Source organism: Pieris brassicae, chromosome Z, assembly GCF_905147105.1.
Source record: "Pieris brassicae chromosome Z, ilPieBrab1.1, whole genome shotgun sequence".
NCBI lineage: Eukaryota > Metazoa > Arthropoda > Insecta > Lepidoptera > Pieridae > Pieris > Pieris brassicae.
The window spans coordinates 8,149,580-8,176,639 of record NC_059680.1 but is presented as its reverse complement, the minus strand read 5'-3'; the positions used below and the strand labels follow the sequence as shown (position 1 = coordinate 8,176,639).

General features: G+C 33.6%; 1 protein-coding gene across 3 annotated transcripts; it reads right to left on the bottom strand.

Annotated features, from left to right (window-relative positions):
• On the bottom strand, positions 1 to 24,874 carry LOC123718705 (inhibitory POU protein). Of its 3 annotated transcripts, none has more exons than XM_045675432.1 (4): positions 24,752 to 24,874; positions 6,675 to 6,731; positions 3,457 to 3,639; positions 1 to 723 (listed from the first exon to the last, which is right to left on the bottom strand). In XM_045675432.1, exons 1-4 carry the CDS (start codon positions 24,872 to 24,874, stop codon positions 1 to 3), a joined length of 1,086 nt encoding a protein of 361 aa, XP_045531388.1. The 3 variants fall into 3 exon arrangements, with proteins under 3 accessions (XP_045531388.1, XP_045531389.1, XP_045531390.1); XM_045675433.1 differs by having other exon boundaries at positions 1 to 708; positions 24,752 to 24,856; XM_045675434.1 differs by lacking the exon at positions 6,675 to 6,731 and having other exon boundaries at positions 24,752 to 24,856.
• Positions 24,875 to 27,060: the final 2,186 nt, after the last annotated feature.

Sequence of the window (27,060 nt, the reverse complement as noted above, 5' to 3'; positions counted from 1 at the left end):
TCAGTGTTGGGCTGCGAACTTCATACGTTTCTGTTTTTGCCGTTGATTACAGAACCAAACTCGGACGACGTTCTTTTTAAGATCTAACTTTTCCGCAATAGCTGCTATTTTCTCACCAGATGGTCTCGGTTGTACGGCAAAATACGCTTCGAGGCTTCTCTTTTCTGGCGCGGCTATAGATGTTCTCTTTCGCTTCTTTTCACCGGCCGGTAAGACACTCGGGGCATCCGGATCTCTTCTCTTATTTTTTGCTTGGGCTTCAGCCTCCTCTAACCAAGCTTGTAGTATAGGTTTTAAGGCTATCATGTTATTGTGACTCAGCGTTAAACTTTCAAATCTACATATTGTACTTTGTGATAGTGCACCAACACCAGGTAGCTTTAAGTTAGCTAAAGCTTTGCCAACGTCAGCTTGCGTTACGCCAAGTTTAATACGACGCTGTTTAAATCTTTCAGCAAAAGCTTCAAGCTCGCGCGGGTCTGTATCAGTATCAGGATGCAATGCAGCACCGGGGTGTACTAAATGTGCTGGTGGAGCATGAGCCAGGCCACCTGTGTGATGGTGATGATTCATAACGTGATTCATGGCACCGTAGCCGTGTAATTGGTGATGTGGTGGTGCTCCTTCTCCCATCGGAGCAAGGGTCGTCATAGATGTTGCAGATCCGGGTTCAAGCATGTCTAATCCCTCCATGCCATGGTGTCCCATCTGCGAGAAGAAAGGCTTTTGTAATTGGTTTATGGTACTGCCTACACCACAACTAATGAAGATATTAATTAATGTCTAAGACATAAATATACAGTTAAATAAATACCTACCATGAATACAACTTATCGTTCATGGCAATTTTATCGTTTATTTTGAATACAAAGCAGGGAATACAATAGGCTCTACTCGTGGGTGATATGGAAACATAAACAATAATCATTGTGCACAGATTTGCTCTCATTCTTTATGAGTGCAAACACTTGTTTTTTTGCAAAGGGGGTGAGTCTGTTGTGACGTTGATTGGATGCGAGTGTTTTACCAATATGCTTACGTTGTTGACCGGCTTTGTGACTAAAATGGATGTTTGAAGTATCAAAATTCATTCGTAGAAAAGAATGTTTGTGCATCCAGTATTGATTTTAATTAAGTAAAAACCAATGTAATAATACTGCGCCAGTAGTATCAGTCACGTAACAAAATTAGAAATAATACGTTTCAAACATTTTTGTAGCATTTATTTTGGTAATATTTAAAGAGTATAGAATTGTATAGGAAAACACAAACCCGGGCCGGTTAGAAAAACTAACGGAAGCCGAAACATGCCATAAGTCTCACTAACAATTTTCTAGGTGCAGGGGTGGCATTTTCGGTGCAGTAGGTACCGATTCTTCTGGGAACAGTAGATCACAATTACGCGGACATCAGACTGCGTGCTACACGGAATGTTACAAGCGATACTCGTGCCTTATATTTTTTGATTTGCTCTGTTGTGATCATCTACCGTTGTACGATAAACTTAAGTAGTTTTAATGCTTATAAAAGTAACTATCTCACATCCTACTATTAAGTATCGTATTTATAACTTAAGTTTTTTGTGAAATTTAATAAAGTACATCATAATCAATTGCTAATACTTCAATTAATATTAGTTTACTGAATGTGTAAAAGTGCTGAGCGTGTATCAATACGTAAAAAATTCGATAATAATTCCACTCTTATCAAGGTTGCTTAGTAATTGTTCAGTCTAGATTAAAATGTTGCCTAATAATACCTGTGATAATATTGCATGTTGTTTTAAAATACAGTATGGTAAAAAAAAATATGTGGCGATAAGATCGACCCTTGCACCACCTCCCAAGTGATTTCAGTGACAATTGCTTGCGAGTAAAAACGCTCATATGCCGTGTAATCCCACGGGCATAAACTCGTAACTCCCCTTTGAAGTTTACGTTTTATGTTTAATTTTACTCACTATTTACTTTATTTTATAAGTACAGTAAAACACGCTCACTATATCTTGTAGTATAGTTGTTTTACAGTACGTGTTATTAATATTAATTACGAGACGTCCCACTAATTATATTAATTTATTGTTCGCCAATAATAAAATTTACATATTCTGCAATTAAATTCTATTTTTGACGAACCAATTAACACATTAATTTTAAATACTCATTTAATATTAGTACAAATATATTTTTCTTCACTAATGGTATGAGGTAGAAACATAATAATTTATTCTGTTCGTAATAATTTATTTTATTTATAAAACATCAATTCGTTATATATTTCTAAAATAATAATATTATATATAATAGAATTGGTATCGTTCGCTATGTTCACAAATAGAAAAAGAACATCTTTATATCCCCACACATTGCCAAGATTAAAATGTTTGACGTTTGATTCCAAACGACTCGCGTTTAGGTTTTCTTGTGCCATAAAGTACACATTACGTGGCCTCCCTATAGCGGAGGGAAAGAAACGAAAACTTTGAAGGGATAAAGCTCTATATGTACTAAAAGGCTTTGTATCTTTTAAGTCTTTCTTAAGAACATCACTTTTTAATTCGTATAATCAAAGTAACAAATAAAATGCATAAGAAGTATAGCGTTAATGCATCGATCTGTCGTGAAATAAACAATAAAAATCGAAGGATTATATCCCCTGTTTAATAAAGCATATCAGCAAAACAATTTGCAACGTTAATATGAATTAAACGAAATTGAACAGATGATGCTGTTATGATTGCAAAACATGACTTCTCCTACATGTGTACAATATGGCTCAAAGGAGGGGTTGCTATACAATCGACTACATTACATCGAATAGTGCATAAAATTACCTCATTTTTATAACGGTGCGCATATATTTCTTACATGTTACAGCTCTCCCGACTTCGCCCCTATATTCCCTAAGGAACCAACCCTCGCCGGTTACCGATATAGGAAGACTAAAAGATTTTCCAAGGTATGGGGCATACAGAAATGCATTTACCTTTATTATTATTATTTATGTTTCTCAATGGGTACACTGCCTTCCAGTTTACAACAATTTTATTACTATGCCTTAGTTTTATATTCTTGAAATTCGATTGAAATGATTGGTATGGATTTCTCGCGAGTCATGGAATAGGGGAATTTTATTGCGTAAAATCTAGTATTCATTGTATTAATGCTCCATTCTAAAAGCCTTACTTTTAGATGAAGTGTGTTTTTTTGACGTATTCTTTCCGTTAATAAGTATTAACTAATAGTCTTACAACGGTATCAAAGTCTTATAAGCTACTTGAACCACTGACTTGTTAAACACAATGCTTTTTAGCTTGCGTAGAAACACGTTGTTATGTGTTAAACGAATGTAACAATATTTCGTCTTTCTAGATGTTTTGGTTTGATTAACAAGAAGATGATGCTAATAAGAAAAAAATGCTCTACAAGATCTAGGAATAAAAAGGAACTTTTATACCTGATGCGGTCGGGTGTTATGCGGAGGAGGACCACCAACTCCGTGGTGATAGACCATATCATGCTTGAGTTGCGGTAGCGGAGGTCCAGGCTGAGGACCTGATTGATGCTTGCTGATGTCCACTGCTGCTAGTGCTTCCGCTCTACTCAACAGTCCGTCATTGAGACCACTGAATATGTCACCCTGGTGAGTAATTAGTTCATGAAATAATGATTTCAAAGTTCATATTTACGGGTTTATAAAGTCGGATGCGAAAATTCTTTCAAAATTTTCAAGTATCTTTGAAAATTAGTTTTATTAAATATTCTTTACAGTCAGCGAAATAGACTAAACTAACAACCATTCTATATTGAAATAACATTTACACGAGGTTCATCATTTTTAAATCAACATGAATTTGTGTTACAAAACTATGAGATTAAACGAACCAAAATTAAATTAATACTCACTGTACAACCGAAAAAGCTAGTTCAAACGGGCACTACTAATTTGCAAGACGTAATACGTAGTCAACATCAAATAGTCATGGCGGATCAACCAACGGGCCGCGGACAGGGGTTTTTCCCGGATTACTTTACATTATTTATGAGTGACTCTGACCTCGTGTTACGGAGAAACTCGTTATTTCGCCTTCTGGTACTCCTCAGCCGCTCTGGACGGATGCTTCGTGCGCGAACTGACTTTCAAACAGGCGGTTTATAGTGGAACACTTTTAAAGCGATACTTCCGCATTTCGATTTACCGGTGCTACCCACGGAATAAGGGGCTTTGCTTCGGGAAAAGTTTGGAAAGTCCTGTTTTGTTTAGTGGTAAAGGATTTGACTATACGGAATAAGATTATGTGTGAGGGTTATAAAAAACCTAAGTTGGCTCAAACATTTTTAATCGTATCTGTCAGCATAATAATGCTGGAGATCTTAGTTTGTATGAAAAAAACGCGTCATTTCTTAAGTTCAATGCGTGTTCTTAAACATTAACGATTAAATGATCAAATTATTTAAACAGCTGTGGTAAATTTGTAAGACTTGTTACTAAGCACTTCAAAAATCGTAGATATCGTTAAACAATGAATAATAATCACTTAACCCTACCATAACACTTGATCAATTCAATCCCACCTCTTAAGTTTTAAGTGTGAATTGCTGTCATCCGTAATCCCTATACAAAAGGACAATCGAGCGTGAGAAATAAAAGTTTGTTGCTACCCTTCACGAATCATTAGCATCGCGTTACAAGAGTTGCCCCGGGAGCCGACCGTCTAATTGTAATTGCTAAACAAATCGGCCCCGTTCCGATGCGAGTTACAATATAATTTGAACTGATGTGCGCGTGCCAGCGAATTGGGCGTGAAATTACAGCATTAAGTGTCTTTGTCGAGTGTTTTGTGTGTTATGTAATGATTATTCGTAAATTATATTAAAGGATTTAATTTAAATTGAGGGCCCTTTTGAATTGCGTTGCTTTTCTTTAGCCTATCCTAGAAATAAGTTTCCGAAGCTTATTTATGAATGGAATGTTTATTATTAGGTCACAGTATATCATAATATAAACCATACCTTTAGATTTTGACTGATTAGATTGCATTATATAGACTTCGTTATACAACAAAATAAGTACATACACAATTGCCGCATGACGCAGAACAAAGCGCTTACCAACCTGGTACTACTCAAATAATCCATTACTATTATTACTCATCAACGTTCTCATTTAAGGGTTAACTGGCGACAACTCCTGATCCCTTGATACATCTGTGCCTCGTGATGTCGGTATCATGTGTCACAGAGATGTAAAACCCAGTGGGGGCCTTTGCACACGATTAGCCGGATAGAGCGGCATACTGCATATTATAATATTTCATGAATTTAATTACGTTCCTGTTATTTAGTTACTCAAAGTTATTAAAAGTTAATTAAATTAAAGCCTTTGAACCTTTACGGTCTTCGCAATCTCGTTGGTCTTACTCAGATTATTTTACAGGAAAAATAAATGTTGTAATGAAAATTAGGAAACACTGAACGTGAAATGGTACATATATCAAATTTCATTTTCCTATCGATACTTTTGGAAACATTCATTTACCGATCGTATCCGTGAAAATGCTATATTTTTAATATTCAACTATGTTCTGTGTTTATTTATTAGAAAAATATTTTTTGACGAATGAGTTATAATTGCTGTGTTCTATTTGTACCATACTAAAAATTAATAAGTAAAATTGTAATCAATATAAGTAAACCGCTTATTACTTATAGGTAGAGACTCTCCAAAACTCCATTTAACTAACTACAACTCTTAAACATAAGTTGTTGAAATCTAGAATTATATTAGTACCAACAGTTTTAAAATGCCATAAATCTTTTAATTAAATAATCAGACGTTTATTTTTGAAATGAAAATAATTGTACTTAAATTATACAGCTTTCAGGTGAACATTGACATTCTTAATTGTATCGAAAATTCATACGTCCTTTATTACTCGTTTTAATCCACGTCATTTTCGATTACCACTTAATAACTTCGTGAATGCTTTAACACAATTATTTTTATATAATGTTTTCAGACTCGTAACATATCGTGATATGTCAATAATACAATTGCTACAATTCCAGTGTTCATTTCCTTTCTTTATATTTTATTTTTCGATAACTGTGTAACAAACTCGGTCAGCGAAATGTCAACTCATTTATACAAAGGTTAACTTTAAACCTATTACGTATTGTTTACATGATATTGTAATGCGATAAACGTATAGAATTTATAATAAAAAATATACAATTTCAAAATGAATATACTAAATTTCAGTTTTTTGATTTTAAATAAAACACGGCTTGTAGAACGATAACGCCACCAGATTATATGTCAACAAGCTCTGTCATCGTTTCATTAAACTTATTACACGTATGAATTTCCAAGTTTCCTTGATGTGATGACCTGTGTTCTCTTTGAAATTCACGAAAATATTTCAATATTTACATCGATCTAATTTTTTTCATTAATATATACAGTAGTATATATAGTATCTTTTAATAATTTAGACATAAAATAAGAATGTTACGTTGTTCAATGTGGATTAGTAGTGGATTGTTATACACTTACCTTTGAGAAAATAATAGATTAACAATAATATCTTTGGCCAAAGATAATCGCAAGCGCCATCGCAGTGCAAAAAATGTCTATAATATTAATTTGTTTAAGTTTATATCTATATTACTTACGTTATGTCTTGGTGACCAGGAATTGCACATCAACGATGCGTCTTCGAGTATTCGACTCTGAAAAGAAAATAGATTTAGATAGGGTAAAAATTATAAATTTATTATAATCTTATACTTTTAATTTAGTGCTGATGTTTTGTATGTATTGTAAGATTATATATTTATCAAAATATGATTTTATAGATGGCTATTAAAAGCAATTTCGAAGGATATTTAGTTTACCTTTGAAGATAGGGTTCATGGTGTTGGTACAGTGGTAATTTTAAATTGTTTATCTAATTGTAAAACCGGTTCCATAAATCATCAGCAAATCAAATTGAAATATAACGTCTGTTTTTATTACACCATTTCTTATACATTTAAAAAACGTGTAATACGAAACTAAACCGAGTTACTTAAAGATAAATAATTGAGGATACACAATGTATAGCGTTTTTTACTGTTAATAAATGATGTGGTAAAACTTAAATATACATAAGTTTAGTTCATATTTGGAAGTGTTGCAAGTTTACATTTTGCCGTAAGATAATTTTACTTAAACGTGGATATGCATCAAAAGCGAAATAATGATGTACGTGTAGGATTGTTAACACTTCCTTTATGTCGTACACAACGAGTGTAACTATTATACGGATGCAAACAGCTCGCGCCAGAAGTAGGACACATCTGTGATGTGTCTTAGCTTTATACCGTGTCTTTGTCATAGATTAAATACAGCTACTAATACGTTGTAGATTTATCGAACCACCTACATACATGCATAGATTTTCAAGTATGTGTATACAATAACAAAATAATGTGGTTCATAGGAAAGATCTTAATAATTATTCTCTTTTCTATATGTAAAAATACATATAGAATTCACGCGGTATAAGGCTTTGGGAGTCACGGCATTGCAGTCAGGTCTTGTGATTATTATTTGCCTGCTTTCAATTCCTTCATGATACGAAATAGTCTGACACTAAGACAAAAAAGCATCAGGAACAAAATGCACTGTGTGATAGCAAAAGTCACATGAAGGACTCGTAGTCACTTGTGTACTACGGTATACCTAATAGGAATTCAGACTAATTGATGAATGAGAGCCCCCATCTCTATACAACCTGTTTTATTTATTAATCTTACATTGAACTCCTAACACTTACATTATATGATTCTGAGCGAATAAATTTTGTTCCATCTATCATTATAAAATTATAGCAATTTGAAGGTAGAAGTTTGTTTATGTATCAAGTATCGATGTGATTTGAATTAATTAACTGGTAGTTTTTAATATTTATTGTTAATTGTAGTACATGGGCAATTTATTCAATTATCGTTTTTTAATTTCACATTGATTCTTAATTTGCACGTTTTTATTCCAATGTCTAATTCGTATATAATATGTAGCAGATAAGCCAGGTATTTCAAGTTTCATACAAATGCATTTCACTTTTACATGAACAATAGAACATTTGTTTCGCTTCGATTTTTCTCAAAAGACAAATCTTAGTATAATATGTATACAATGTTTTACTAATTTTGATATTTATAAAGTTCCCAGTTACGCAATTTTAATTCAAGTTGTATTTCGAGCTCTTAAAATATGAGAGTCCAGAGATGGTTGTGACATCTTCCGCACGACTCCACTCCTAGTCGCATTAATAATTAATTCTTAGCCCTTTGCCGCGCCTGTTAAATGGTGTGACTAAATAAGGGTGGGCCGGCCCTGCCACCCGCCATAACCTGCTGTAGTCTACTAGCTCGCTCCATACTTTTGAACGTTTGTTTTCAGAAAATTACGTAAGAGTATCTATGGCTTGCTAGATTATATTGTAAACTCCCTATGAAATATTTTTTCAATACTAACACTTACTCAGGAGCAACGTTATTTAACTATGAGGAGGCAGGTTTGCTTCTTATAGTTGTTGGTCGTAAGCTACCATTACAGTCATGTTCCGGAATTTTTGTAAATAGATACTATCTATATATTTGTTATTTAAATATATTGGTTCAATACAGAATTTCTAGTCGTATGCAGATTATTTGCAAATAGCTGGAAAGGAGAAAGGTAGATGGCATTTTAACTCCTGAACACACTCGTATTGGCTAAATTATGAATTTTTAATGATCTCTTCAAATAATTTTTTTTTTTGGTTATATTACGATCAAAAACATTTTTTTTAATTTCTCGACTAAGTCCTTATGTAGTGTAGTATTTATATATTACATGAATTAAAATTTTGTTGTGTTTAATAATAATAATTTAGGTATAAGTTTTTTATTGGTTGTAAATTTTTGTAAATAAACTTTATCTAGACTTCTAAGGTATGCTATATTTATAGAGTTAATTTTTATGGACGAAGAAAGTTTAATTGTCGTATAATAAGTGTAAATGGTTGCCACCTGTAAAGCTTCACACGATATTTCAGTTGTAAAAAGCACTCACGTTCATTTCCCGCAATTACAACGACATAATCGTATCTGAAGTACTCAAGAACTCCGAACAATCTTGCTTAAATCATGAGAGAATGAGCCTTAAATTTGCCAGAGACTTAAGGCTTTGATAGAACGAGACAAAAACAGACAATGATTAGAGAATGAATGAGACAACTAGCCAAAGATTATGGTAATGACGATAAAAATATCCGATGAGGGTGGCGGTACTTAGAAGCAATTTAAAGATATTGTATTTAATGTTTCGAAGAGGAGTTTTAGGGGAGTGTACGTTATCGAGGCTTAGGGAGATTGCAGGGGCCCAGTAAAAGACTCAAATGGGAGCTGGATTTTGTGAATAGATTATTGGAGTGCACTCTGTCGATGGATACGGAAAGCCTTTTTTTTATTTTAATAAACATTTTAATACTTTTTTTTATGTTATTGTGTTAACAACATAGAGAAATATAGACTCGATTCAAATATTATTTATATTATACACATGTATAATAGTGAGCAGTGTTGACCTCGTGGCTCCAGCGTGAGAATCTCCTCAGATCCTCCTTAGGTCGTAGGTTCGATCACCGGCTGTGCGTCAATGTACTTTCTTCCTATATACGCATTTAACATTCGTTCGAACGGTGAAGGAAAACATCATGAGGGAACCGACTAGCCTTACACCCAAAAAGTCGATGGCGTGTGTCTGGCACAGGAGGCGTTCACCTACTTGCTTATTAGATTGCCTAAATGATCATGAAATAGATACAAAAATCTGAGGATTTTTATGGAACATAATACATAATATGAATTCTTACTATTATTTTAAGTTTAATTACTAAAATTTTAAATTTGTTTACGAAATGTTCATTAATCGTATAAATTATTATTATTAGCTACACTGAATACCTACATAGTTTGTATTAATAGAAATAGCCAACGGAAATGGTAACCTCAGAATAGCTACATTGCAAGTTTAATATAACATCGCATTAGTGGTTTTGTAGCTGTAGCAATAACCCTTAAACGTTAACTGTTATTGCCGATGGGTTCGTTACCTAGCAGGAAAGATCTTAGGGGGAAGATGGAAACGGTTACTTATTCACTTAATGGAGACCAAAAATTAGCGAATACCCTTAAGTGAAGCTTCTCGTAACAATAATAAAAGTCCATTATGAGACAGATCATAAATAAAGGGCGGGAAAAGAAATACTTAGATGTTTAAGGACGCTGGAACGGTGGCGCGTACCTTTGGCTTTACAATGATCAATCCGTAACAACACGAGTAAATTATCAAGTATTTAATCTTCATTAGTATATATTTTTGGTATTTTACAAAATACATTTTTTTCAGACAGGCATTCATAGTACCACTACGGGCTACGCATAGCGAGAGATCTTGCTTCAAAGTGATTAGGGGCAAACGCGCTCAACGAATTTCAGCGCAACAGGGCGGGCCTGATCAATATAGGGCGGGGTCTCAGATTTGACGCTGCGTGCCAGTGTGCGCTCTACGCTAGTCTAATTGATTGACACAGACGGACTGACAGCCAGACACAGAGGCGTTTTGGCGGCTTTTTATTGTGTCCTTTGAGGGGAGCTGGGGCCAGTGGTCAAATGTTACGGTGATTAATTTTTAACAATTATTGCATTGTGGCATTGGATTTAATTTCCTAGAAATATTGATTTGTTTAAATTATCTTTATATGAGATCTACAGCACATTTTGTTATATGATTTCAAAAAATACTTTAGGATCTAAGATTTACTTTATTTACTAATTTCAGTACTTCATTCATTGTATAATATTTACGTTGCAATATTAAAAGGGCCATTCTAGAAATCCACATAAATTCTAAATATATCTTTCTTCTACTTCGTCATTTAGGTTTGATAGTTAAATTTAAAAATCATATTCATATATCATTTATTATCTGACTTAACGTTTCGATAATAAAAAAAAATAACTGTTGGACTGGCTGTCAAACAAAATGAAGAAAATTTTCAATTTGTTAAAGTCTGGTACCTATCTAATATTATGAATGTAGAGTGACTGATGTATTTGCAGGACGTACGTTACTTACTTATTTGGGCTTTGTGTTGGTTTAATGAGTATTATATTTTACTAAAGTCACAATTTTATCGTTACAGTTGATGATAAGTACTATTACTAGGGGAAATATTGTGTCGATTGTATTAATGAAAAATGTTTTCATTAGGTAAATCAAATATCTTTCTTGTGTCGAATAATATTCACCAATAAAAAATAAAATTAAAATTATTTCCCATTTTTCATTGTACTAAAAAATTGTTACGTATAAGGAACTTGAGTCTCATTCAGTGTATTTATACATATTGACCCATTCGAGAATGTTTCATACACGCAGATGACAACGCAGTTTTGTTCCGACAATGAACTTGAAACGACAATTGTTTTCCCAGGCATCGAATCTAGTACCTTTAGATTCTATGCTATGTAGATCCAAAAAAGCATATAGTCTACATTTAAATCGTTTAATAAAACATAAACACCATTTTGAGGGCTCGAAGCAGGTATTTACGCTGTGGCACAGTGTACACTATGTATTTAAAGTGTGTAAATTTAGAAAACCGTCCGTATATTTATTTGATGTAAGTATACAAATTCAAGACGTAAAAATGGTTTTTTGTGTTTATTTTATTATATTAATATTTAATGAGAAAAAAATCCAACAAAATATAAAGGGGTTTAATGTGTAAGTAGACTAAGTGCAATATTATTACCGCTGCACAACACTGATTACACGTCATAGCGGAATCATAACAGATGCACCGCTATAATATAAAACTCATAAAATCATAAGGGGTGGAAGTAATGACGCCGATAATTATCTAACTACCAGCAATACACTTGACATGTTTGTGAATGAGTGCCGGAAGCCGGGGTGAATCCTGTGGTCACGTGACCCGGCGTCCGCCATCTTGTTTAACTATAAACTTCCGTTCCGGTGAACGTATAAATCAGGAATAGCAAACTGTTGGTTTGTGCTTTGATTCCAATTAATATTTCACTTTACTATGTACCCGAGTTATTTTATTAGATTTTGATTGTATTATTTGTATACATATTTCATGCGTAAATAACTGTACCCTTTAAAGCAAATTAAACGATATATTTCAAATCTATAGTTTTATATAAAAATGATTGTCTGTAGCGATTTGGTGAATGTGTTCTAAGTTGCCAAAATAATGGAACTTTACGTTAGAAATTGATAGCGATAATAATTTTCTATAAACCAAATTACTATTTCAAATCAAAACAACTTTACCTTCAAGTAACACTTGCAACAGAACTCGACATTTATGAAAAGAAGATCTGTAAAAGAGAGCAGAAAATCCACCTAAGCTTAGTATCGCGTGAACCTCAGTTCGTTTTATCAAGAAAATATTTTCTTGGATGTTGTGTAAGTTGGTCTTGAGCCCGCAAAGTTATATTTCCAACACAAATATATATATTATACCTTATACCACTGTTATAAGGTTGAATGTATTAACTCGGGATTTCAGTTGGTAAAGTTTAGCGTCTTAAGCTGATGTAGGGGACGTCAGTAAGGTGGCTGTCACCGACTATCAATATCTGTTGTAAAGTGACGTATGGGGTAGCAGAGGCCTTCTTAAATCGATAAATTGTGTTCTCGTCCTACTTAAGAAGTTGCGATGAGTTTATTGGCTTTATTGACATGCTGTCGTTTGAAGTTTATTCTCTGGTTCACGAGCGGTTAGAATTCAGACTGAATAAGATATAAATCTTGGAAAAGTTATATATAATGAAAAACTTTGATATGAAATAACGGGTTTGTTTATAAACATGTCTTAAATTGTAATAGAAGCTGCTGCGAAAATTTAAAGTGACACTAGGGAAATGAAGGTAGGTAGGCTTTTTGGGCTTAGAATAAGAATATTTTTCTATAACAGATCAATTTTATAAGTCAATCTTTGAACTGGTCTCCAACAAAATGTTTTTAGGTAACCCGATTCGAGACAGTCAGGAAAAAATAACTGACACAACTACTACGACAATGTGGATTATTGTTTTGTATAATTTGAATTTGTAACACATTTTGTTTGTCTTACAAACAAGGACACTAAAGTTGTTTACACATCTTAGCTAGAACCAAAAATTAATTTATGATATATGCTAGATTTTATTTAAGATATAAGATAATAAATCAAAGTAAATCATACAAAATTTGTTACCACTGCCATGAGTGACGGTGGTGAAATCGCGTGCACTTTACCGGAAACGATTCTTTCCCCAAACGGTTACCGAGTGGTGACCACTAGCACGTGTTACTAATTACAACCACTCAATGAATTCTAATCACACCATCATATTCACAACAGGTACCAGAATATTAAACTATTAAAAATGATTCATTATTACGATTGATGAAGAAGATATTTCAGTAAAAGAAGAATCTACCAGAACCTACGTTGCACCACACACTTTCTTCCCTGGTAGAACATTACCGGGCAAACAATATTATAACTGGAATTTTGCTAAAAGAAAACTCTTAAAAGTTTAAAATAATATTAGATTTCACCTCTTTCTTGTTAGAAATATTTGTCTCATACGATTAGGAAAGTGCAGATATATAAAATATAAGTTTTATAAACTTATTTAACACAATATATAAACGTGAACTTACATTACTAATATAACTCGAGGTTTCGATTTTATTCGATTTGAATTGTGATTTTACCAAGCGTATCAGACAAAAATTTAACGTATTATTTTGATTTTAAGGAAAATCTACCAATTACAAACCTGTCTAAAATAAAGATTATTATTATTATCAAATAAATATAAAGTTTACAGTACTTACCTCTACCAGGTAGTGCTAAAAAATTGCGTATAGCATAATTAGCGTTATTGAAGTTTTGAGATTGTTTGAACTCCAATTAACTCTGTGTTCCGGATATTGAGACAATTTCACAACAACAACATTGAGAGATTCTACAAAGTCGTTTACAAAACTTGCGATCGGATATCCTATTGCTATTGGACAATAAAAATTGCCGCGCGAAACGATACACTAATGAAAACTTACTATAAGGTAAGTAAAAATATCATGAGGAAACTAAACCTGTCTAAAACTCAAAATACCGGCGTAAGAACAGGCTGATTACCTTGCCTTTGAGGAGTAATTACCAAAATAAATAGAAAAATGACACTCCAAGGATTTAAAACGTTATTTTAAGGCATATAACTCGATTATTATGAAGGTTGTTATTTATTTTATCGTGCCAAGTTATGTAGAAAAGTGGCATTTATAATTCTATACAGCTCACAAACAAGTGCACAACTGTGCAATTTGCAGTGAAGATAGTTGGCGTAACAAATCAAAAATTTACAATAGAAATAATTATTAGGCACCCTAGAACCAAGACCTATGATTACTATTGCTAAATTATTTACGTATACCTAACCTAAAATTAACAATGTCGACTTTATTTAAAACAAGTTCTACTCGCGACTTTGGCGATGTAAGTCTTCGTCGTATTGTTCGTTTCTTTACTGACTATATAAGTGTCAGTAAGTATTGGTATTATTTTATTACTAGGAATATTAATAGATATTTCATGACAAAATCATCATCCTAAGTTATATCTATATATACTACAATTACTAACATGTAAATAAATAATAGAAGAATACACACTTTATGTACATACCGTATACTATAAAATAATTTTAAAAACAAGAAGATCCGCAAAAAAAATAAAGAAAATGCTTATGAAATTGACAAACGACCACTTCTGCAAGACCCCCAAAAAGTATCGAACACATTTACTTCGAGAGTTCTTTCGAAATATGTTGCCGAGTTTATATAGAATGAATAATTATGCCTTTATTATGGCGATGTAGATAATGAGAATAATTTGAACCGAATAAATCTTTGGTGGTTTAAGAACCGCCTTAAAGAAACACAATGACGTTCATTCCAAAGAATGCCTTATTTTAAGTGCATTAAGGTTTATTTTCGTGAAATTTATTGATAGAAGGGTTGACGCTCGACATAAGGAAAAGCCTGTATCCCTCAACACATAGCTGGAGGGTTGAAACATCAAGGCTCTATTTTACTCATTGCTGTTATAACCGATGCAGTCAAGAAATTGGTACTTTAAATTTGAAGTGGAAAATATACATTTTACATTTCTTTTGATTAATAGAAATCCTGTCCTTTAATCTATTAAATTTACGAAAGTGTATTCTATTGTAGTTTATGTGGATAAGTATTTTTATTAAAATAGATGTTAAGTCGCAATCGCCCAAAACCGTTTTTTTTAAATACTTAATAATTTTATCTTAATTTTTTTCTCACTTCAACTGCACGAAAAATACTCTGAATGAACGTTTACGTGAAAAGGAAGAGTTACAATAAACCGACGTTCCAATACGAGAACTTCTCAAAACTATAAGTTTGTTTTGACATTTCGTTGTCATTCAAGCCCGGGTGAGAGGGTGAAAATGTAAAACGTATCTCAAAATAGCGAGGTTTGTCTGACTAGACAGTTCCAAGATTGATTGTATTTTCTATGTCATTTGACTAGTCTTTAGTTTTACATACTTAACCTCGCCCCTAAGAACGCGAACACATGCTTTAACCATTACTTACTTCGACTATACATTACAAATCAATATATAAAATACCCGTTTATCCAGGTACGTGACTAGCCATGTGAACCAACATGTGCTGGCAACCTGGGACAAGTAAAACAACGACGGTAATAACCCAAAATGACACCGCCAATTTACTGCCGCACGGCCCCAATCGATACCGCTTGTACATTCAAAAGGGTTGGCTAATGACAATTCTCAAGAAAATTTAAGTATTTACTAAACTTTTGACACCAAACCAAAATATTTTCATCAGAAATAAATAATATTTTTACCGTTGGGCCGTTAACGGTTTTTTTTTAAACTGACGTTATTTCATAATGTAAATAGATTTTAATTACATTCGTAGTTATAATAAACCAATTTTTCAGAGTGAACATAATATATTATGTAATCAATTAGATACAGATGAAAAACAGACAAAAATATTGGTATCGTAAATAAAATACAGTCAACATATTTTTTTTTAAAGTTGCCTATATAAATATTGATTCGAGCCAAACGCTTTTTTAAATAAAAAAGACGTTCGTACGTAAAGTAGACAACTGTAAGTCTAAAGCAATCGATCGTCTCGGATTCCGACCAAGCCGACAGGTTATGAGTTTCCATCGCGGGCCAATCATAAAAATGATTGCACGCATAAATTCAACCATAAAATGTTGATACGATAATATGCAACCGCACCACGGCTCTGTGATTTTCAAGCTTTGAATTATTTTCTACATTTTTATTTAATATTCTTTCGTTTTATGAATTCTATTTTGAATATTTGATCACAAATTGGTTTTAGATAGATATCGTGACGCCATCGGTTCGATTCCTGTTCGAAGAGCAAATAACAATTAGTATTAATTTGTTCTTCACTTTTCCTGATTTGTGAAGACCGGTTAGTATAGTATATTAGGCATATTTCTCTGATAGGTCAAATAATAGCAGAGGGAAGGCGGTATTTACATGCTTATGAAATTTAATCGCAAGGGAGAAACGGAAAATCTATTGCAGGGAACAGAGGTACATACGTAGAACCTTATTATACCGAGTAACAATAGAGGCTGAAGCCGTATTCATAGTATAGTGCATATCCCTCCCGTGGGCACCAAGTTAATTTCAAGTTTACGGAGCACCGACGTCGTACTCTTAGTTATTAAAATGCTAGACTCTCGGAGCTTAACAGGTTTTGGGAACTGTATATAGGAAACTTTCAGCGTATTCCCAACACTTGACACGACAAATTACAGGCACGATTTGAAACTGGCGCGTAGAACATCTAAGACAAATATAAATACGTATTTTCTATCATGATTAGTAATAAGGCCGCAAAACTTTTACCGTCGCACTTACACATTAACTTTAATGTTAGTTAAATTCTATATATCCTTGTTACGGCGCACTTCCATCTTTTAGGATGTCAGACATCGTAAAGGTTGGGAGATAGCTGTGTAATGAGTTTAAAATGATTTCAACAAAATAAATCTTTCATTATGAGATCATTTATGCTTGTCATAATACTTACTTACTTAAATGTGTGAGTTTATTTCACTTGACATCGAGCATAAACGTTTTTATACAAAATGTCATACAAAAACTAAGTAAATTTGATCTATATCAGGTTAGAAGTAATTTATGTAATCACGAACCGTAGCCTACATATGAAACGGAGAATATAATTTTAATATCATACCTGTGTTCTGATTTAGCTCAATAAGAATTATTAATGTAACAACAGGTCAACTATACTAGAGAATACTAATAACAATATGAGAATTTCAAATCTAGACCTCGGTAGCACAAAATTGCTTTAAATCTGTTGATGTACGCAATATCACATGACAAATACTTAAACGCAGTTGGCTCAAACAGCGATATGTTCACTGAGGACTAATCCCCTACTTGGCTCAAGAAAACTTTAAAATCTGTGCAGAAATGCTTGAATAATGGATCGAACACTCTTGTCGAAGCCAGTCCAACCACATCCCCAAACAGACACTAAGGAAAAAGGAAATGCCCTCAACAGTTCTGGTGACGCACAGTTGTGGCCAAAGTATGAAAATCACTTGAAGTTACGTACATGGAGCTCACACTACGTTGCTCATCATCATTATGAAAAACATGTTAAAGAAAACGCTGATTCTTTAGCGATTCGGTTCTAAATCACAGAGTATTTTTACTAGTATAATGCTTGCGCAGATGTCTTACTAAATTCCAACAGATATTTTTTTTATTTAGTTGCGAATGGATGTTTATGGAAGTTTCCAGAAGATTAATGATATCTCATTGATAGATCACATGCAAAGTGAATCTGTATCATATAATTACTGGTAAGCTGGTATTTCTTCTTCTTGTAGTGCCTCTCGACTACTATTGTGCTTTTAAGTTAAAGTTAATACTTTAACTATACAACCAGGACATGTACATGCTTTTAGGAAATACGAACCTGTACATACTTACTGGTAAGCTGGTATTTCTAAAGTTTGTTTAATTATTGTGTTTAGTCAATTTAGATTAGAAAGTTTTCATAAGTAAATTCTTTAACTATAACAACCACTCTTTAATATCTCTTAAGCCAGTTTTATAAATTAACCGGAACAAAAATTTCAGTAAATTTTTCAGAGAATCTTCGACTGAAAGTATAAGATGGGGTGGAGTATAATGAGTGTTGCTCGCTTTGGAGAATAATACAATTTTTTTAATAATTATAATTTATGCAATGAAAAGATATGACACAATAGAGGTACCAATTCAAACAATTTGAGCTTATTTCCGGGCCTCGAGCAGCGAACGCCACCGCCACACAATACGGCGGGTCACTGAATATTTAAGTCCTAGTTAGCGACACATTCCGAGTTAACTTGTGGTGCAGTTAACTCATAATTGAGTGTGTAACGTTAACCAAATTGTTAGTTTTCTGCCCACTCATATGTCACCTCGTATTCTTTATTAAGAAATGCTTACTAGAAAACTATCAATCATGCTGCATTATAAACGTTCTTGTTTATCCAATACTGGTAACTTATAATTATGACATTTGTACGAGTTGTGCAACTGTGTAATTTGGTTTTTTATAATTTAACATGGGTAGTTATTGTATAATAAATACGTTTCAAGGTGAACGTATTGGCGATTAAAATGGTGTTTAGTAAAAAGCGCTCAGTTGTGGGACGGCGGACGTCGAGGTGATACGGATGGAAAATCGTATTCTCCTCGACGTGCGTATTAATCCAAACAACACCTCTCAACAGTCTCGGTGGTAAATGCGGTAGAAGATGCAGAGTATGTATATACATACTGTGCATCAATAAGTGTTGAAAATTCCTAATTACATATACAGTATCTAGCGGACAATTATCAATATAAAAAAAATAAAAGGAATTTATCCGTTGTCTTTAAAATGTCGTTGATGTCTTAGTGTGCCTAGGATTTAAAGATTCAGACTCGAGTCTTAGCGCTAAGTACTCGTATTGGAAGTATTGGATTTTGACTTACGGGCTTCATACTCAGCGCTGAATTTTATCCGAAAATAAATATGAGGAATATAAAGATGAAATTAATTTCACTTAAATAGAGAACGAGGTCTGGTTGTAAATTATAAATGACAAGATACGAGATAGATATCAATATAAAACGAAGAACCGATAAGGAGCTTTTATAATTAAGTATGCGGAAAAATCTAATAAATAAAATAATGTTTCGCCAGGAATCAAACGCAGATATATCGGGTTACGCGTCCCTAGGATCACGGCAGAAAGCTTGAAAATAATAAAACTAGAAAAAAAACTTTTTGAAGCATATTTGCAAAACTTAGACTATATTGTTTTTAATATAAAAAGCATTTGTTTTTACAATGAGCATAAAATATATTTTCTCATTATTTTATAATATTTTTAAATTTTATTTTGTTTATAGTCGTTATTATTATAAACATTATACTATTCTAATAATAAGTGGTTTATATATTTTTTTAAATAGTATAATAAAATAATAATTTTAATGTAATGTAGATTTATACCAAAACATTTTAAATTATTTATCAAGATCTACATAACGATACATTTAAAAAGATCCAACAATAATCTGAAATAGGATAAAAGAATCCTTTGTACCGAATAGAAGTTTATTTGCAGATCAAAGGTTTCAATACATGCATTTTCTTTTTATTATAATAATCATTCCTTTTATGAACGTAGACTCGATATATATATAAGTCGAATAACAATCGTCCGTGGCCGCTCACCCTCGTCTATGTTTTGTTTGCAGTCGGTCATGAGAGGCATCGTTTGTCCTTCCTTCTCGTGAATAATCCTCCATGTGCCTGTCTCACAGTACACTGTGCTTCTCGCCTCCATGAATAAAACAAGATAGCACCGGCTCACTCTACCTGTCTCATTCTGTGTTGCAAAATACGCTATACGTCAAAAAGAGATGGTTGTTGATCCAAAGCAGAAATGCAATAAAACCTTGTGCCTATACGTGAGATTTGCTTCTATATTACAGGGTATAGCTATCGAGCTATATGTAGCTGTTTTGTTTTATTTGTTAAGCAGACGGTTTGCGCACGTGTTAATTTCCGCTTAATTTCGGATAATGACGTTACTTATTTCATTTACTCTGTCAGTAAAAATCTGCGGTTTGGTTTCGTATTGAATTTCAGATACAGAGATAATGGCGATTTTTAAAAGAGGCTTAACGGAATACATTTATCTTTTTGAAAAACGTTTTTATATTACGAGATTGTGAATATATAATGTTGTGGCTTGTAACATGAAGGTTAAGTAATAAAACAACAAAACGAGTTTTAACTCTGCGGTTTTAAATTCTATTACAGTTTTAAATTTCACAATTTTGATAGTCCTTTTTATCTAACAATTTGTATACTGCGTTCAGTTCTGTGAAGGTGGCAAGACACCGACAATTGTATCAATCATAGTTATATTAGTTATAAAAGATATCCGTTAATTTAAAAAAAAAATATAATAATATCAGATAACTTACTGACAAAACTCAATTCAATTAATTCATTACTAATATTATAAAGATGACAAGTTTGTATATTTGTAGAGGTAAACTATGGATTTACTAAACCGATGTTTAAAATTCAGTCACCAATATGAGAAAGCCACGCAATATGCGAGTGTCATATGTTACCGCTATATGAAAATTCTTTTACGCGGTAGTCGAATATAGCATTACTCTCAATAACTAGTTGCTCAATTCTAAATATAACCTGGTACGTCCACAGAGCAACAATGAGAAATATTTACTTATTGCTTCAGCTTTCGTAGCGTGCGCTGCATCAACTGATGGTAACAATTATTTTAGAATTTTATAACCAAATTATTGATTTTAAAACTGCAAAAAAAAGGTAGTTAAAAAGACAATCAAGTTAAAGAACAGTTTATTCCTTATAGAAATAGGTTATCACAAGTATTTACTTTTATATTTATAATATCAAAATTTTAAAAAAGTAACATGGTCGGTCATCAATCCTCTGGTTTTACTTAAAGTTTTATAGAGAAGATAATACCTTTTATCAAAATAAGTCCTTGTTAAATAAAAGAGAAAATTTTATGAAGCAATTTTAAATAGTGTGTTAAAAGTAAAACACCTCCATTGATGGGTCTAGGATTGGATCACGCTCCATCAACTAGGAATTTATGCTACCTCCTACAAGAATATTTGCCAGCCACCGGCATAAAACATCGGCCAACCGTATGACGGTAGTTTCTAAAGAAGCGCCCTATGCCAAACTCTATCGGAGGCTTTATCTATATCCAAGATACAGCCCCAAAGTTATATGCCATATGTCCCACATGCAATATAACTTGTTAATAAAGAAGTAATTGGCTATGTTTTGGCAGGGACTATTGCCTTCCTTTTAGCCAGTACATTTGTTTGTATCTTATATCTAATTCATATATTTTCTTTTTCATGTGTACTTTCTATCCCAATTTGGTATCTAGGGTTCCCAACTATTTATGCGTGTGAGCATATGAAATTTTCGGATCGGTAATAAATAATGAATTGATTAGTAAAATGGACAGGAATAGATTTCGTACGTTTCTGGTTTATTCGCCACTTAACTATCCAATCAGTGAATTGTGATTTGTCACATGTGTACATGAAGTACAGAAGTGGCCCTAAAAAACTTCCTTGTGATACTCCAGAATTAAATTCTAGCGATGTTTTTTGGATATAAAATTTTACGCCTCGTGAAGTATTACCAATGTTATCTTCATCACATTTTGTTCATTGTTATTCCATATCTCACTCATGTAGTTTCCTTCACTATGTTGAAACGTGTATATTGAGAAAAAATTCCGCTCTCTTTACTAATGTTTTCTAAGGAAATACGTGGACAGTTGGTATTTTCAATGCAACAGACCCCTGAGGAAGAATGGGCCCACTACTTTTCTCAGTGATTCCATCGAATGCGACGATATGTAGAGAGGAACGAAATTATTTCGAAAAACAATAAAAGTATCGACAACTTTCTACATTAAGCCATTTTTCATTTTCTAAACATTTTCAGTGTTACCTAGGTAGTATTACGTTTATCGTTTGGTTTTAATTAACACACCTACAGCTTGGATTTCTATTTCTATGATTTTAAAATATTCATGGTGTTGAATATTTTTTTTCAATGAATACAGAACTACCTCCTTTTGCAAAGCTGTTAGGATGTTTTGCATTATGAGTTAGTTAATTGCTTGCATTCTTTTACAATGGTACGCACTCTATAGCTTGCAGGAAGAGATCTTCCGCAGTAGAACCAGTGTCTTTTGTTAAATTTTTACCTGTGCACTTCACACACCTGGCTGGCCTGGCACCTTTTACAGTGAGGTATGAGCTTGCTCGTTTTAAAGGGCCAGACTTCCACTCTACACACCAGTTTAGCTTTAATTTTAAGTTTTTTCGGTAGTATTATGCGGTTCACATGTAGAGTGCAACTGTTTTTGCCATGATGAGGATTGATCTCTCTTGCTTATTCTCATAAGAATGCCATAGAAGTTTGTTTTGTGTAAGTACTTCAATAACTTTCCTATATATATTTCGCCGTCAGTAGCGTTTATTATACCATTTTGGCCATTTGAAATTTTATAGAAAAAATTTCGTTTTCAATCTCCTTAGACAACAGGTCATAAATGTCGTTTTTTATTTCACCTATTAGTATTTCTAATAGTACATAGGCTTACATTAAGGCTTTTTTAACAAACGATTAATTATCCAACGATTATAAGAAAATTGTTAGATAGCTGGTAGCTAAGGGCCGGTATATTGATAATTCAATTTTTTTTGTTGACGTACTTCTAGGTCTTGGAAATACCTTTATCGCAACGGTATCGTTTTAGAAATACCTCGCAACTTGTTCCGTAAAGTGGCGGTGCACGGGTAATAGGTACTCTTAAGTGGCTAAAGTGAAACACCAGGTGTTGAAGTGATGGACGGAACAGCCTAAAAATCCGATGATGAATGCTACAGCATTCCGTTCTTTTACAAGTAATGTCATTTGCTGTTTCAGTTCAACTTTATTTATGTTGCCATAAAGCATGTTTTACATAGAACTACTCGTAGCGAGCGATTATCAGATATTGTTTTTTCATGTCTTTTTTGTTGCGATCTCTATGTAAAGCATGAAAGCTTAAAAAATAATAATGAAACTTTTTTGTCAAGTTTTTACATGGTTACTTCATGATAAATCTGTAATGTTTTCGAAATTTAATTCTAGCAAACATTTCTTAACAGATTTAGTAATGAAACATAGGAAAATTATGTGTGTTTTAAATGATACAGATTTTTAGATGAAATATTAAACATGCTCTGTTATGAATTTAAGATTTATTTTTTGTAGTAAACTGAAGTTTTAAATATAGTATAATTATCAGGTTATGAAAATATTAATACGTAGTTAACTGTGCGAATGAATGTGCATATTGTGTCAAGATTGTGTGAGTTGAGGTGTGAACTGGAGACTCGAATCTCCACTTTCATCCAAGAATGTAGTGTAACCTGTGAATGAAGTCTATTAATATAGTCCCTAAGCATAGCTTTCAATGTTTGATTCATAGTCGATGTATACAAACGATCATTGGCCAACTGTTTATATTAAAATATATAATAATATGTACGAATATGTTTAACTACTTTTTATAAAACTTTCAAAGTGGCTGGCTACAAATTACGTAGCAGCGACGCTACGCGTAGCAAACGCTTTTCCGTAGCCGACGGCCTACGGATGAAATTCAGTATTTTTTTAAATTTGTTAACTAAAGCTGTACTCATATTAATTGTATTAATAACAAGAAGAATTAATCACTTTTCCGTACATTGCTGAACTATAGATAGATGACTTTAGTTGATTAAGATAAATAGGTATTATGAATCTTATGTATAGTTATTTTACTTTTATAAAATTCTCTTTCATCAATAACCATCTTTAACAGAATACTCTTTTACAATCCTATAAAAGTATAAAAAGAACCATTTAACTTCAATAAAAGTGCGCACCCGTCGGGATTTCATTGCTGCAGCCGTCGCGATTTCTACCGTCGGTGATAACCACAAAAGTTGTATCGTTTAACTTTTATCAAAAATAAAATTATCCGACGCTTTCAAAGTAATGATGACTATATGGTTATAGGAATGATGAACTTTTATCGATAAATCCACTTTTTTGTAAATAAATTAATATTTGAATAATTGTCGTTCTAGTAACGCGTACTTTTACTTTTAAACGTGGGTGACCTTAAAATGTGTATTATTTTAATTTTGTGTATACTTAGTTTTTACCGAATATTTTAATAACATTGAAAACTATGCAATGGGGAAAATTAACAAATTCGCTTATCGTACACATGTAAATGGAGCTCCATAAATCGCATTGCAGCAAGCATACATTAGACATAAACGCGCAGCAAATGGGAATGTGTGTTTGTTCTGTTGTGTCCTTGGTGTTGTTTGACCGAGTGGGTTATTACTTTATATCTGAAATGAATAGAAAAGAAACTCACCGAAGGGTTGGGTACACATCGCCGCGGGTCAGAGGTGCGGTACGTTGGGCTGTACCGACCAGGGAAGCAGCCCGGGGGTGCCATGAGACCCCCACCGGACTTCATCTTCTCCGGCGAGTACATGGCACATGACCCCCACGGGTCGTCCTCCAACTTCAACACCTTGGAAGGTGAGTGGTACTGCCGGTCGAAAATTTTGGCGTCTTTATCGTACTTCGGGGTTGAAAACGGCGACGCGTCGCCTCGACCGCTCGCTACGCCGGGTGATAACCGACTGAGTAGGGTGCTGCGTGACGTCACACTACTCTAGTTTACTCTTGTCAGAGAAAACGCGCTTCAGAAAATCATATTGTTACTAACAATATTTGGTTTGTTGTTCTTTTATTTTTGCTCTCAATTGAGTATTGATCCAGTCGCAATCGAAGTCGAATTGAAAAAAATTTTTTTTGTACGTTGGAACTCGATTGAATTATTAATTTGCAGTACACCTGGTCGTCGACGTGACTTTAATATTGGACTGACCAAGGAGGTTTGTAGACAGGAGTTCAGCGCTAGTGAAAGTAGTAAGCGCTGAGTTGGTGAGAGTGCGTCATGGGCCACGCCCTCGCCCCTCTACGAACCCTCCTCCAGTGGCACCTCGTCCCTCTCACGCATGTTTACGTCGCCGGCGGCGGCTTCACGATTAACTGAATTATTTAATTGGTCCATTCACTTCTCGTGTCTGTTACCTTTTCACGCTTCTAACTCGGAAAGATTGACGGATCGCCCGTGGTGCGATTGGCATAACCCTTAATTATGCCGATTTCATAACAAATGAACTAACTGTCATATCAGAGATCATTGTCACTGATCGACGTATGGCATACACCATAATGCCACTCACACAAAGCTTATAAACTACATATTCGATGATCTGGCACGCTTAAGCTGAATCTTAGTAAATTTAATAATTGTTTGTTTATTATTTAGTTATTAACTAATCGGTAATAAATAAATGCAGGTCAATAATTGTAGTTAATTAGGTTAATTATTAGCCTTATTGAAATCGTTGTGATACGAGATTTTTAAATTGTCATATAGTTTAATTGATTATCCAATACTATATTCAATTTAACAAACACAAATTTTAATCCTTATTTCTTGGTTTAAGTATAAATCATATCAAAGTATAGATTAGTTACAGTTTATTATTCACACGACGTATAAATTTCGTTTGTAGGAAAAACAGTACAGGTTATATTTCGGTAGCATCGTAGCGGATTTCGTAGCATGAAATAGAACTACGAGAATTTCGAAAATACACAAATTGTGCAGGCATTATCAATTAAATATTAATAATTAAACTTTAAAAACATTAACGTTGTTACATCTATTTAGGTAAAAATTCCGTTTTATATAAAAATCCCGCAGACAAATTGTTTTGATTATAACTCATTCGATTACGCGGTCACTAAAATTCACCATAAATGCCGAACTTTTTAAAACCCCATTAATATAAATATATTTATTCATGCCCTCAATTAACAATGAAAGTACAAAACATCATTATAAAAGGGTTTCACAGGTCCACGGGGAGCCGCTGCGATGATATATGGCTTGTATGAGCACAATTAGCAAAGATCATATCCCTGCAATGTGCAAACCAACGGATATGTATGTCAAAACAAGAACAACCCTTCACGTAATTATTCGGCCTCGGCCGGCAGATGGCGGGACTTTAATTTTTCGATTTCGGACGGCTGTACATTATGCATGACGCTTTTATCGCTTGCTGCGGTTCCTTCGGGACTCTGCCCTGTTCAGATCAAGTTACATGAAATGGCGATTTGCTAAACGCTCAGCTTATCAATCCACTAAGCTCGTGATTAATTTTATAATCACTTTGTGCTTATACCAATGCAATCTGGGCAAACTATTGGCAACACCGTGTTTTAAAAGTTGTAATTGTTAAAAATGGAAATAAAAGACTATGTTATTTATCTTTGTATTTGAAAGGTGTTTCATTTTTTTGTTCTTCGAGCAGTGTTGGCCTAGTGGCTTCAGCGTGCCGCGATTATCCCTGATGTCATAGGTTCGATCCCCGGCTGTACACCAATGTGCACATTTAACATTAGCTCGAACGGTGAAGGAAAACATCGTGAGGAAACCTACTTGCCTTTAGACCCAAAAAGTCGACGGCGTGTGTCAGGCATAGAAGGCTGATCACCTACTTGCCTATTCAATTTGCAAATGATCACGAAATAGATACAGAAATCTGAAGCCCAGACCTAAAAAGGTTGTAGCGCCATTGATTTATTTATTTTTTATCT